This window comes from Palaemon carinicauda, chromosome 22 (assembly GCF_036898095.1).
Source record: "Palaemon carinicauda isolate YSFRI2023 chromosome 22, ASM3689809v2, whole genome shotgun sequence".
Taxonomy (NCBI): domain Eukaryota; kingdom Metazoa; phylum Arthropoda; class Malacostraca; order Decapoda; family Palaemonidae; genus Palaemon; species Palaemon carinicauda.
This window is the reverse complement of record NC_090746.1, coordinates 89138849-89153498: the sequence shown is the minus strand read 5'-3', so window position 1 is coordinate 89153498 and position 14650 is coordinate 89138849. Positions and strand designations below refer to the sequence as shown.

At 33.9% G+C, this 14650-nt stretch overlaps 1 protein-coding gene across 6 annotated transcripts in view; it reads right to left on the bottom strand.

Moving 5' to 3' along the window:
• Positions 1–4954: 4954 nt before the first annotated feature.
• Ptp36E (protein tyrosine phosphatase 36E) overlaps positions 4955–14650 on the bottom strand; it is a 208800-nt gene continuing 199104 nt past the window's right edge. For 5 of the 6 annotated variants that reach the window (XM_068346503.1, XM_068346505.1, XM_068346504.1 and 2 more), the window contains 3 exons: positions 10365–10500; positions 9265–9327; positions 4955–8506 (listed from right to left, as the gene is read on the bottom strand). In XM_068346503.1, the coding sequence (XP_068202604.1) occupies positions 8447–8506; positions 9265–9327; positions 10365–10500 (259 nt within the window). In that variant the 3' untranslated portion in view covers positions 4955–8446. Of the gene's footprint in view, positions 9328–10364; positions 10501–14650 lie in introns of all 6 variants that reach the window. The other variant, XM_068346508.1, reaches the window with a different exon arrangement.

The window sequence follows — 14650 nt, the reverse complement described above, 5'->3', positions numbered from 1 at the left end:
GGTCGACTCGACTGAAGAAATTACCGATAAAAATAATATGGTCGAACTGAAGCACAGCAAGGCTGCAGGCAATGCCATTGCTTTGGTGTGCTACTTCAATGAATCCTGCAAAAGGATATTAGGATATGGATAATATCGTTAATTTGCGTACCAAGTGTAGCTGCATGTATGAAAGTAGTATCATATATGTTTATCCAGTATACAGTATACATGTATATATGTGAGTCTGTGTCTCTATACACACATACACACACACACACACACACACACACATATATATATATATATATATATATATATATATATATATATATATACATACAGTATATGTGTGTATAAATCATATATAATTACATATTTATATACATATATATATGTATATATGTATCTATATACACATATACCTGTATATATATATATATATATATATATATATATATATATATATACATATATATATATATATATATATATATATATATATATATATATATATATATATATAAAACCGTTTGATGTATATAAACATTGATTAAAAATGTAGATGCAATGAAACATATACAGTACTTACAAATGTGACCAGCTCAGCCAAAATGAGAGGTACCGTTCATGAGAAATAGAGCTATGGTTAAGACGGGTGTCTGCCTATCGGCATAGATTATCAGCACGATCTAGAAAAGGCCCACGGTCCACATACAACGTGGACAGGCCGTGAAAGCGACTACTCGTGTAACCGGATTTGTAAAGAGCGAGGCGCCGTTGCAGAGGCTATGCATCACCCCTGAACCTGAACCTGGTGCTCAAGTTGCATATCAGTAAATTATAGATCCTTATATACCAGCATATCCCCCCTTCATGTAATCTAGTTAAAAACCCTTTTCGTGTTACAAATGGTTAACTTTTTATGAATTTAACTCGACAGACTTCAAGCTATGACGAGTCTTTGGAATAATTAAAAAGAACAGGGACGTCTTTGTGATGCAGGTGTTCCGAAGACAAGCGTTAAACTTCTTGAAATATGCATCGGCGGAACCAGTCTTAAAGCGAGTGAAATATTACAATAAGATTGTTTTAAATGTTCGGTGAATAGAAAGCGCACACCTGCTTTATAGTAATTCGAGACTAAGGTTATCCTATTACTGATGTGTAAGGAGCTCTTTTTTCTTCATTCTCTTTTATAAGTTACCTCCTACAACGAAGTTGGGCGGAGGTTATGCTTTCGTCTCTGTTTGTCCGTTTGTCTGTTTGATTGTGAACAACATCCTGGCCACAATTTTACATATAGAGTAGCGAAATTTTCAGGGATTAATCATTATATTAAGACGTGGAAGTGATTCAGTTTTGAAAGTCCTAGGTCAAAGGTCAAAGTCAAGGTCGAACAAAAGGTCGACCGAATTAATCCTGACCTTAACCCCAAGTTCGCACATGGTTGTCACACAGACTTCAAATATTCCTACGATCTAAATTGATTCAGGGAAAGGCAAGCCGGTTCCGAGAAATAGGCTGTCGTGCCGGAGGGCTACACTCTCATAATCCTTCTCTAGTTACCCATATAATTGCAGTTCATTGTGACTTGAGAGTAGACGAAAATTATCTAAATATTTCTTTTTTTCGGATATATTCTTAAATTCTCCTTTGACCCTTGATGCATTGACTCACGCCGATATGATGTTATTATTATTATTATTATTATTATTATTATTATTATTATTATTATTATTATTATTATTATTCCACGGAACTTTAGTAATCTTTAGGTTTTCTTATTCATCAAAGACAATTTTGGAAACATCAAGTGATACAATGTGGCCAAGTATAGATTCAGTGATGCTGTATATATATATATATATATATATATATATATATATATATATATATATATATATATATATATATATATATATATATATATATACTGTATACATATTTGTATATACATACTGTATATATAATATATATATATATATGTATATATATGCATATATACATATGTATACTGTACTGTATATATATATATATATATATATATATATATATATATATATATATATATACATATATATATATATATATATATATATACACCCATATATATATATGTGCATATATATATATATATATATATATATATATATATATATATAAATATATATATATATATATATATATATATATATATATATATATGTATATGTATATAATATATATATGTATGTAATATATATATATATATATATATATATATATACAGTAAACATTATGCATACAGTATATATATAGATATATGTATATATATATATATATATATACATATATATATATATATATATATGTGTGTGTGTGTGTGTATGTGTGTGTATTTGTGTGTATACATACAGTATATATGAGTGTGTGTGTGTCTATATGTCCGTGTGTATGTATCTATATACCTTTATTACTTACTAATCTTTTTATTACTTTTATACGTGTGCTTGCATGAATGAGCATTCTCAGAAAAGCAGCAGAAGAAGATGACCTAGCAATTGATTCAATAATATATGGAGGAGATTTCATAATAGTAAAACTGTCTGAACTTTACACCAAATATCTGCAAGAATGCTCTATACCCACTGCTTGGAAAATTTATATCAATATACTAATTCGCGCAAAGAGAGATACAAAAGACCCTAAAAATTACCACCCTATAAGTTTAATCTCCGTAATATATAAGATATTTACAAAGATCATATTAGGCCGAATGGAAAGACAGCTAGACTTTAATCAACCAAGAAAGCAGGCAAGCTTTAGAAGTGGGTATTTAGCAATGGACCATATGATGTAATTAAGAAGCAAATGGAAATATCAACAGAGTATGACAAACCACTATCTATGGAATTTATAGACTATGAAAAAGCTTTTGATTCTGTCTTAACCTCGGCACTAATGAAAGCCCTTCATATAGCAACTCTTCATTTCCGATATCTTCACTTTAACACGTCCATGACAACCACAAATTAACAAGGGCGACCCCTGGTGCAATCTAACACTAACTTCATAGCTTTCTATTTCAACAACAGCTGTTATTGCTTTTGATTTTGTACTTTTGAACACCATCCCTACCATTCTAACTAACCTCTCGGGTACTTTCCTTTTCCTCAAGCACTAAAACATCACCTCTGTTGGTATTCTATCGTAAGCCTTCTCTTTACCTACAAAAGTATAGATGACATTCTGGTTTCCTTCAAGCTTCTTTTTCTTTAGCTCCCTTACTATAAAGGTTACATCCAAAGTACCTCTCGCCCCCATGAATCCATACTGCAGTTTCCCAATCTTTATAATATCTCAGTTTCTCATCTAATACCCTCTCAAACTTTTTCAAACACGTTCTGTTAGTTTAATTCCTCTGTAGTTACTGCCATCAATGACATCACCTTTTTGCTTAAATAAAGATACACTTAGAGACTCTGACCCATTCTTTATGCATTATTTTCTCTCCCCGTATTACTCTTATTGAATCAAGTATACAATCTTCCCTATCTGTAGCTAGTATCTTCAGCACTTCAATTTGAAACTGATGGACCTGGTGCTTTACCAATATTCCTTTTACACAATGCCTTCTTCATTTCCGTATTCCCTATATACATCTCTGGCCCATCCACCCTTTGTGCTTCCAGCTCCTCTCTCTCATTTTCAGTATTAAATAGTTGTTCAAAATATTCTCTCTACCTCCTCTTAATGTTTTCATCCCTATGTAATATATTTCCATCTCTATACTTCATAAATCCCCGTTGCTTACCTCCACAATAAAATCTTGTCTTTGCATTTTCTTCATGTTTGAAATCTTATATGTATACTTTTCTCCTTCCCTTGTTTCTGGCCTTTCATTCAATTGCCTTACCATTCTATTTCCTTCTGGAATCTTTTTCCTCTTCTCTGTACCGTTCCTCTGCATCCTGTGCATCCTTCACTTCTCAGTCCTCCAATGCCTTTTCTCTTTTAACTGACTCTTGTACCTCTCTGTCCCACCACCTCTTTTCTCATTTCGACAAACCATATTCACACTAATTCCTCTATCTCCCCATTTCACGAATATTTTACTTCTTAGTTTTCAAGGAAACTTATCGACTGTTAATTTCTCTTTTACTTATTTTGTTATTTGCTTATCTTTTTTTATTCAAGGAAAGCTTACTTACTTACCAGTTATCCAAGGGAATGCTTTCATGTCCGTATTTCTATTTTTTTTTCAGTTGAGTTTTCATTTGATTTTCTTGCAAGGAAAAATAAAGCTTCATTTTGCATTTTGTTTTTTCTTAACATTCAGCTGAGGGCTTTAATTGGCTTTTTTTTTTTTTTTTTTTTTTTTTGATTGGGGGAAATAAAACACATTTCTCGTGTAACGACTGTAATTATAAGGAATATTTGGTATATACACAGAATATTTCCTGTGTCACAGAAATCAAAAACTGGTGAAAAAAAGGTTTACAACAACTTTATAGAAGGTAAAACAGAAAAAAAAGATTACTCTAATGATGTGTGAGATAGAAATGAAAGAGTTTGATCACATGTGTTTACATGAAGCAAAAACAAGTACACAACAATTATAATAACACTGAGAGAGAGAGAGAGAGAGAGAGAGAGAGAGAGAGAGAGAGAGAGAGAGAGAGAGAGAGAGAGAGAGAGAGAGAACCCTGAAAATGGGATATCTTCATAGTGATTTATGATAAAATTTCGAAAATATCGATTTCTATCAAATGTCTTCTTCAAAGACCCACTCAAGCAACGCTTAAGACATGGGTGAAAATCATGCATTTGGGATACCAATTTTCATCCTAACAGTGAAAGTGATTTATGAAAACTAATTAAAAGGTTAACATTATTTGTAATAGCAATGAGATACTCTTGCATTTCCTGTCTGTTTCCCAGGCGCTGTTTTTTGAGCCATGTTTATCATGATTTGTCAGCAATTTAATGGAACTTATTTTTTTTTTTTTTTTGTGAAAACAGTTACTTTAGGGGTTTTTATTTGTGATTAATTATGTATTAAATGAAGGTTACCTTTTATCATTAATCGTGTTATATCTCATTTAAATCACGAGTAATGAAAAACACGAGCCAAATCATATCAAGTAAAAGTGATTTTAGTTAAAGCCCACTTTTTTGAAAGATAGATATTCTTACGAAATTAAATATCTTTATAAAGGGAAATGAAACAAATTTTGGCTCTTATTACTTATCATAAAGTCACCGAAACAAATACTGAAATGTAAGAGAATATCTCATGCCGTTAGGATGAAATGTCGCTAAAACCCATTAATTTGGGTTCGATAGGGTCAGTAATACAGTATTTTCAATTGTAAATTCATTACAGAGAAGTCTTAATTTCTAAGACTAAAATCTTTTAATACAATACTTACAGAACTAACAGTGGTAACATTTATCAAGGGGTTTTAAAGAGTAAAAATAATAGTCATACTTATACTAATAATGATAATAATAAAAGGTGATGCCGTGGAGCCTAGGAAAAAAATGGGACATGAATTTCCTCACATCTTTTGCACTTTCTGCATTTTGGAAGGTCTATAGGAGTAAACAAAGGGATCCAGTATCCCCCATTCTTAAATTACCAAAAGTCCTCGACAGTTCAAAAAGAAATTAATAAAGAAATGGCGAACACAAACGATACCGAAATGAGGTTATCCTTTACGCTCGGTTCAAAGGATACGAAATATATATCACTCCAGCAGAAAATCATTTACAACTTTCATTTTTTTCTCTCATCATCATTCATCACACCGACTTCTTCTTCTTCTTCTTCTTCTTCTTCTTTTCTTCTTCTTCTACCATTCAGGCTGAACATTATGAAGGCTACTGCTAACTCCCGCTAATTGAAATCAGACGAAGACAAATGATGATCGGAAATGCTGAAGAGAAGGTGCACGACTGGGGAAAGAAAGGAATGCTTTATCCGAACGGAGTCCTTGGACATCTTGAGGGAAGCTTCCAAGGATTCCCGTAGTTAGTCAATATATTATGATGATCGTTCTGTTAGTGATCATCCTTTATTGATCATCGTTAAATGGTCGACAGTGAAAGTATCACTTCTGGTGCTCACTTGGGTGGCTCTGTGTTCGAAAATGTCCTTTTGTTGTCTGGGTGTTTATGAGAATACCCCAAATGACAGGATGCTTTCGCTCACTTTCTTTATTTTGGGATGTGGAAGACATCATCTTTCAGGCACTTTTAGAGACGTATATCTAAGCTAAGCTTGAATGAAGAAGGAATAATTCCGTAGCCCTGTTGTTTCTGTGTGGAACCCATAACGGACTTTCCCACAGAAACAACGATATCCTTATGAAGAAATTATCTGATGTTAAGTGTTTTTCTTTCATAAAGGATTCCCTAGACCTAGAGTTAGGTTTGATTAATTTTTCTAAAAATTCCTGTCATGAGGCCTAACAAGGCCTCAGTCAGAAGGTAGAAATATATTTTATCCATTCGATAAAGCTAATTTAGCATTATCTTCTTGCTAATTTTTTCACTCAAACTTTAGAAAATTCCAAATGAAGTATACGATCCAAGACAAGTAATTTCCGAATATCATATTGCAATGCCTACATGCAAAATGTAAAATAAATTTCATATATAAATCAAACTGACAAATGGAACACACAGCCAACGAGGAGCCTTGGCTAACAGAGGTGCCTTCACTTTAACAGTAACAGGAAAAAAGTGCAAAAAAAAAAAAAAAAGTAAACTTCAGTTTAGAGTTATAGTGAAAAGAGACGAAACCAGTTGAAAGTCTGGTATCAGCTTCCTATTCTATCGGGTCTATTGGGTATCATAATGATAAGAAAAGATAAACTAATCATGTAAACACAACGCAGAGTTGCCGTTGAACGAAGATGGAGACTGTACTGCAAATTGAAGAGCCATGGGCTCGAAGGATGAATTATGTGTAACGTATTTTTCAATCAACAACCATAGTAACTATAATATAATAAACTCGTACAATACATTAACAGATAACTTTACATAAAAATTTGTTGAATATAAGAAAATACTCAACGCTAAATATCTGAAGCCACTACTGGATTCTCACCGCCCGGGTGCTCCATCATAACAACACTACGATATGGCATTTATTTCCCATACAAAAGTGAGAATGTTGCACTGCTAATTGTTATCATTAATAAACAGCCTGTTCTGACAGTCTGGTTTGAGGTTACACGCGACCGTTTCCATCCGAAGACGTGCCCTTTCATTCTTTAGAAAAATGCGCAATTATGGGAATATCATTGTATACTACAGAAGGTGTTTGCCCTCGGATGAAAGGAGCAATAGATGCTGCTTGCCCTCAGATGAAAGGGGCAATGGATACTGTTTACACTCATATGAAAGGGGCTATGTAAAATACTTGCCCTCAAATGAAAGGTGCAATGGAAGTTGCTTGCCCTCAGATGAAAGGGGCAATGGATGCTGCTTGCCCACGGATGAAAAGGGCAGTGGAAGCTGCTTGCCCTTAAATGAAAGGGGCAATGGAAGCTGCTTTCCTTCAAATGAAAGGGGTAATGGAAGCTGCTTGCCTTCAAATGAAAGGTGCAGCGGAAGCTGCTTGCCCTCAGATGGAAGGAGCAATGGAAGCTGCTTGCCTTCAAATGAAAGGGGCAATGGAAGTTGTTTGCCCTTAAATGGCCATTCTGTCTCCTGTAATCATCTAATGAGCAAGTTTGGTGACTTAAGCATTTGAACTTGTTCACCATGAACTTACTGATATCTGATAATGGTAATCAGAAAGACATGATGAGTATCAGAGAAGGTAAGCTGCTTAGATGAAAAGGAGAATTGACATTTTATACTCTAAGGATTAGAAGTCCGTCAGCTGGGATACAGCAACCTATGCTGTACATTTGTTTCCTTATTATACACGATTTTACAAATATTCGTGCACCAGACTGTCATATTCGAATATCTTTTGACTTTATGATACAGTTAATAATAACAATTATCAGACAAAAACTCAACTTATGTGTGTATACACCAGAGTTAAAGAATAGGTGAAGGCAAAAATATTTATCAGAATCAAGTTCAACAAAACTTATCTTTAAAAATAAAACGTTTTACAACTCTTAATCTAAATCCAGTTTCAACAGTCGTAATTCATTCCAGATTTAATGTTGCACAAGTGCACATCAGATTACACACACCACCGATGATGGACATAACTTAGCAGCACAAACAGGACACAAAAGATCTCCTCCTGTGGTAACATATAACTAGGACAAATAATAACAAAAACTTACAATTAACATTATGAATGGCTTCAACGAAGGAACAACTCAAAACATACAGTGTGCCTAACGCAAGGCGTGTATTATTACAGTATATTTCGAAAAATAAGAGGAAAATGAGCAGTAGAATTTTCTATATTCGCTCCCCTGAGGCACCTGTCGATCTTATGCAGCCTCTCTCAGGCGTAAGCCTCCTCGTCTGATATGGGCGTTTCTTCAAGCTGACAGTCCTCCCCGTCCTGTAAAAAATCACATTAGGCAATCCATAACAAACCATAAAAAAAAAAACAAATGACAATCCTCTTATTTGGATATTGTTCACTCATGTAATCAACTGCATAGAAACTTTCATAGTGATTTCTGTATTTTCTTCATCGCAGTGTTGTCTAGTGATTAGTGTCAAACCACATCACGGCATTAGTTCACTGTGTAACTGGAGAAGGGCCTCACTCGTTTGACAAGGGTCGGGAGGGTCTGGATTAAAGAGAGTTTTTTCCAAAGGGATCTGACATTCGGAGACAGGTGCCATCATGGGGGTTCCAGGTATTAGGAAGATTTCATGACTCAAGGTTGGCTTGCAATTGGTTATTTTTCCGGTCCATTCCAGCCACTCCATTTCATCTTTTATTGGTTTAAAACTCATGGACAGAAGGTCTGTCCATGATGCCATCGGGTTGGGGTATGGAACAACAAGCGAGAATGACAGTAATGGAAGCAATAAGGAGTTATAAAGTGCTCTTGGTTCCAGTTCCAGGAGGTTCCAGTCCATAAGGTCACCGCAAAAAATAGTTTTGAAGTGTTGCAGTCCTATGAGCGGGAAGATGAAAGTATTTTAGTACACTTCATTTCCACTCATGGGATTCTGTGTGAGAGGATACGGCATTTTAGTACTCTTGAGTTTTATTCATAGGACTAAATGGGAGAACGTTTAATGGTGGAGGGAGGGAGGGTTCACACTTCGCTCTTGCTGTTGGGGATAACTAGATCATTTCTTTACCTCCTTTGATAGGAAGTGCAGGACGTAGTGGAGAACTAAGTCGTAGCAGTATTTGTATTCCGTCTGTAGGAAAAAAAAAACAAGATGTTTTAAATCATTATTTGGGAGAGAATCGTCTGGTCAATTATGCAAATGAAAAGTTTACTAAATCAAATAATTTTTATATAAAAAAAATTCATCAATATATATATATATATATATATATATATATATATATGTGTGTGTGTGTGTGTATTCATTTATATATATATATATATATATATATATATATATATATAAATATATATATTTATATATGTGGATATATATATATATATATATATATATGTATTTATATATGTGGATATATATATATACTGTATATATGTATATATATATATATATATATATATATATATATGTGTGTGTGTGTGTGTGTGTGTATTCATTTATATATATATATATATATATATATATTTATATGTGGATATATAAATACTGTATATATATATATATATATATATATATATATATATATATATATATATATATATACATATATATATACACATATATATATATATACATATATATATATATATATATATATATATATATATATATATATATATATATTTATATGGTCTGTGTTAATTTCATTATTACTTACGGGATTTACATAATTTACACTTCTTTCTTTAATTCTTCTAGTGCAATTTACTTACTTTTTCTTTAGTCAACTTAGGTGCTTGACAAGCTAGGCAAATAGCGTTTTGTTTTCATAAATTTTGCTGAAATTTCTAAGCTTTCCTTGTGATCGATACCACACCATATCTTTCTTTTTACTTTTTGCATCAATGCTGCTATAAAAGCCACCGTATAATTTGTTCAGGCAATCTAGGATTTTATGTAATTATTTATTTAATTTTAGTCCCCACCAATTTAGGAATCAACTTTATTACCTATAATTTTTCTTTAGCTTGCCAGCGAAATTCCAATATTTTCCACCTTGTTATTCGTCAGCTGTTGTCCATATTTGTTTTTGGTGGAATATTTTTTATATGAATCTCCTCCTTAATATTTTTTCTTTAACCTTCATGGAAACCGCTTCAAATACTCACCATATCATTTGTCAGCTGCGGTCTGTGTCTCCTTACCGTCTTCACGGCTTGGAACACGTCCACCTCACCGTGCTGGATGACTTGTTCTATACAGGCATTGGCTGCACAGTACACACCTGCTCTGCTCATCCCGTCTCTGAAATTATTTGGATTTTAGTGTTACAAACTCTGTAAAAAATGTACCTATATTTTCTCACTAGCTCTAAAAGAGACGAGTCACTGAAGATTTATCGAAACTAATTTTCTTAACATCACTTCATCGTTGTTTGTCCTTCCTAGTAAATGGGGGATTTATTTCGAAAATTAGATAGGAAAATAGTCTTAACGGGGATACATTGCAGACAGAAAAAACGGGGCAGACCCACAATTTAAAGAAAAAAAAATCTTGTGGGATCACAAACAACTGCGGTATAATCGCAAGAAGTTTTATTATCTTCGAAAAAAATTTCATTTGTTGGAAGGGGCCGAGTGTGATTAGCTGAATTCGAGAACTGAAATCCAATTCGTGAAAGTTAAGTTAATGTTATATTGCATAAGAGGAGGACAATAAACCTGTTTTATATACGAAAATTAATGGTGGTAAATGTAATAACTATTAATTAGTGAGTTGATTTATCGAAGATTTGGAATTAAAGAAAAAGTACTTTTGATGACGTATAAAATGAAAATTTTCATGATGGTAAACATCATTGGTCTTGTACAAAATATATCTACTGAAATATCTGGAGATGGTTAAGGAATTATGGTCAGCTTAATTTTCATATGTCAGAAAGTTTTAAATTGTCAACAAATGTGACAGTGTTGTATTGGTATTATGACAGAAATCACAGAGGGCATCTTTTCTTACCCTACTTCCAAGTGTCTGTGCTTCACTTTTTTTAAGGGTTAATTATGTGGAAAAGTCGACTCCAGAGGGTCAATGCTTTTTTTTTTTTTCTTTTTTTTGCATAAACATTTGCAAGAAATATCCTTGCACAAAGTGAAAATACTACGAAGCAGAGCCCAAGAATGGGAATATTCTTGGTAGACGAAAGGAAATACAATCTAAACGAGTCTGGAAATACTACACTTCCTTGGTATAGATAGGAAATACTACACAATGGATCCTGAAATGACTGAGTATTGTTGGTACTTGAGAAAAAATATTTCCCAGTGGAGCTTGAAATGTCTGAGCATTCAAGTAAATTGAGAGGAAATACTACAAAATGGAGCTTGAACTGTATGAGAATTCCTATAACTGAGAGGAAATACAGGGCTACCCACTAGAGCTTGAAATGTCTAAGCATTTTGAGAAGAAATACTACAAACTAGAGCCTGAAACGTCTGAGCATTCCGAGGAGAAAGGCTACACAATGAAGCTTGAAATGTCTGAACATTCCGAGAGGAAATACTACACACCAGAGCTTGCAATGTCTGAGCATTCCTATAATTGAGAGGAAATACTACACACAAGAGCTTGAAATGTCTGAGTATTCCGAGAAGAAATACTACATAATAGAGCTTGAAATGTCTGAGCATTCCGAGAAGAAATACTACACAATAGAGCTTGCAATGTCTGAGCATTCCTATAATTGAGAGGAAATACTACACACAAGAGCTTGAAATGTCTGAGTATTCCGAGAAGAAATACTACACAATAGAGCTTGAAATGTCTGAGCATTCCTATAATTGAGAGGAAATACTACACACAAGAGCTTGAAATGTCTGAGCATTCCGAGAAGAAATACTACACAATAGAGCTTGCAATGTCTGAGCATTCCTATAATTGAGAGGAAATACTACACACAAGAGCTTGAAATGTCTGAGTATTCCGAGAAGAAATACTACACAATAGAGCTTGAAATGTCTGAGCATTCCGAGAAGAAATACTACACAATAGAGCTTGCAATGTCTGAGCATTCCTATAATTGAGAGGAAATACTACACACAAGAGCTTGAAATGTCTGAGTATTCCGAGAAGAAATACTACACAATGGAGCTTGAAATGTCTGAGCATTCCGAGAAGAAATACTACACAATAGAGCTTGCAATGTCTGAGCATTCCTATAATTGAGAGGAAATACTACACACAAGAGCTTGAAATGTCTGAGTATTCCGAGAAGAAATACTACTCAATAGAGCTTGAAATGTCTGAGCATTCCGAGAAGAAATACTACACAATAGAGCTTGCAATGTCTGAGCATTCCTATAATTGAGAGGAAATACTACACACAAGAGCTTGAAATGTCTGAGCATTCCGAGAAGAAATACTACACAATAGAGCTTGCAATGTCTGAGCATTCCGAGAAGAAATACTACACAATAGAGCTTGAAATGTCTGAGTATTCCGAGAAGAAATACTACACAATAGAGCTTGAAATGTCTGAGCATTCCGAGAAGAAATACTACACAATAAAGCTTGAAATGTCTGAGCATTCCTATAATTGAGAGGAAATACTACACACAAGAGCTTGAAATGTCTGAGTATTCCGAGAAGAAATACTACACAATAGAGCTTGAAATGTCTGAGCATTCCGAGAGGTTATACTACAAACTAGAGTTTGAAACGTCTGACCATTCCGAGGAGAAATACAACACACTTGATCTTGAAATGTCTGAGCATTTCGAGAGGAAATACTACATTCTAGAGCTTGAAATGTCTGAGTATTCCAATAATTTAGTAGAAATACTACACACAAGAGCTTGAAATGTCTGAGTATTCCGAGAAAAAATACTACACAATAGAGCTTGAAATGTCTGAGTATTCCGAGAAGAAATACTACACAATAGAGCTTGAAATGTCTGAGTATTCCGAGAAGAAATACTACACAATAGAGCTTGAAATGTCTGAGCATTCCGAGAAGAAATACTACACAATAGAGCTTGCAATGTCTGAGCATTCCTATAATTGAGAGGAAATACTACACACAAGAGCTTGAAATGTCTGAGTATTCCGAGAAGAAATACTACACAATAGAGCTTGAAATGTCTGAGCATTCCGAGAAGAAATACTACACAATAGAGCTTGCAATGTCTGAGCATTCCTATAATTGAGAGGAAATACTACACACAAGAGCTTGAAATGTCTGAGTATTCCGAGAAGAAATACTACACAATAGAGCTTGAAATGTGTGAGCATTCCGAGAAGAAATACTACACAATAGAGCTTGCAATGTCTGAGCATTCCTATAATTGAGAGGAAATACTACACACAAGAGCTTGAAATGTCTGAGTATTCCGAGAAGAAATACTACACAATAGAGCTTGAAATGTCTGAGCATTCCGAGAGGTTATACTACAAACTAGAGTTTGAAACGTCTGACCATTCCGAGGAGAAATACAACACACTTGATCTTGAAATGTCTGAGCATTTCGAGAGGAAATACTACACTCTAGAGCTTGAAATGTCTGAGTATTCCAATAATTTAGTAGAAATACTACACACAAGAGCTTGAAATGTCTGAGTATTCCGAGAAAAAATACTACACAATAGAGCTTGAAATGTCTGAGTATTCCGAGAAGAAATACTACACAATAGAGCTTGAAATGTCTGAGTATTCCGAGAAGAAATACTACACAATAGAGCTTGAAATGTCTGAGCATTCCGAGAAGAAATACTACAAACTAGAGTTTGAAACGTCAGACCATTCCGAGGAGAAATACAACACACTTGATCTTGAAATGTCTGAGCATTCCGAGAGGAAATACTACACACTAAGCTTGAAACGTGTGAGCATTTCGAGAGGAAATACTACACTTTAGAGCTTGAAATGTCTGAGTATTCCAATAATTTAGTAGAAATACTACACGCTAGAGTTTGAAATGTCTGAGCATTCCTATAGTTGAGAGGAAATACTAGAGTAGAGCTTGAAATGTCTGAGCATTCCTGCAATGGAAAGGAATGACTACGCAGTTGAACCTAATGTGACTGGACATCTACTGTATATTATTTGAAAGGAAGTACTACAAAGGAAAGCTTGAAATATTTTCCGAATTTTCTTGGTCATTGAAAGTAAATATTACACAGTGGAGCCTGCAATGTCTGACCATTCTTAGTAATTGAAAAGACATATAATCCAGTGGAGCCAAAAATTTCATATCGATACAGGTTGTTGAAAAGAGTAATTACACAGTAGAGCAGGAAATGACCAAGCATTCTTGGTAATTAAAAGGAAATAATTACCAACTAGAAATTCGTATTTGAATTCACAATGAATGCTGCGGATAGCATGGATTATATGGAATACTATAGTAAAAGAAAATTCACTATCTCATTTTCGTATGAAATGAGATAACTTAAACTGTAT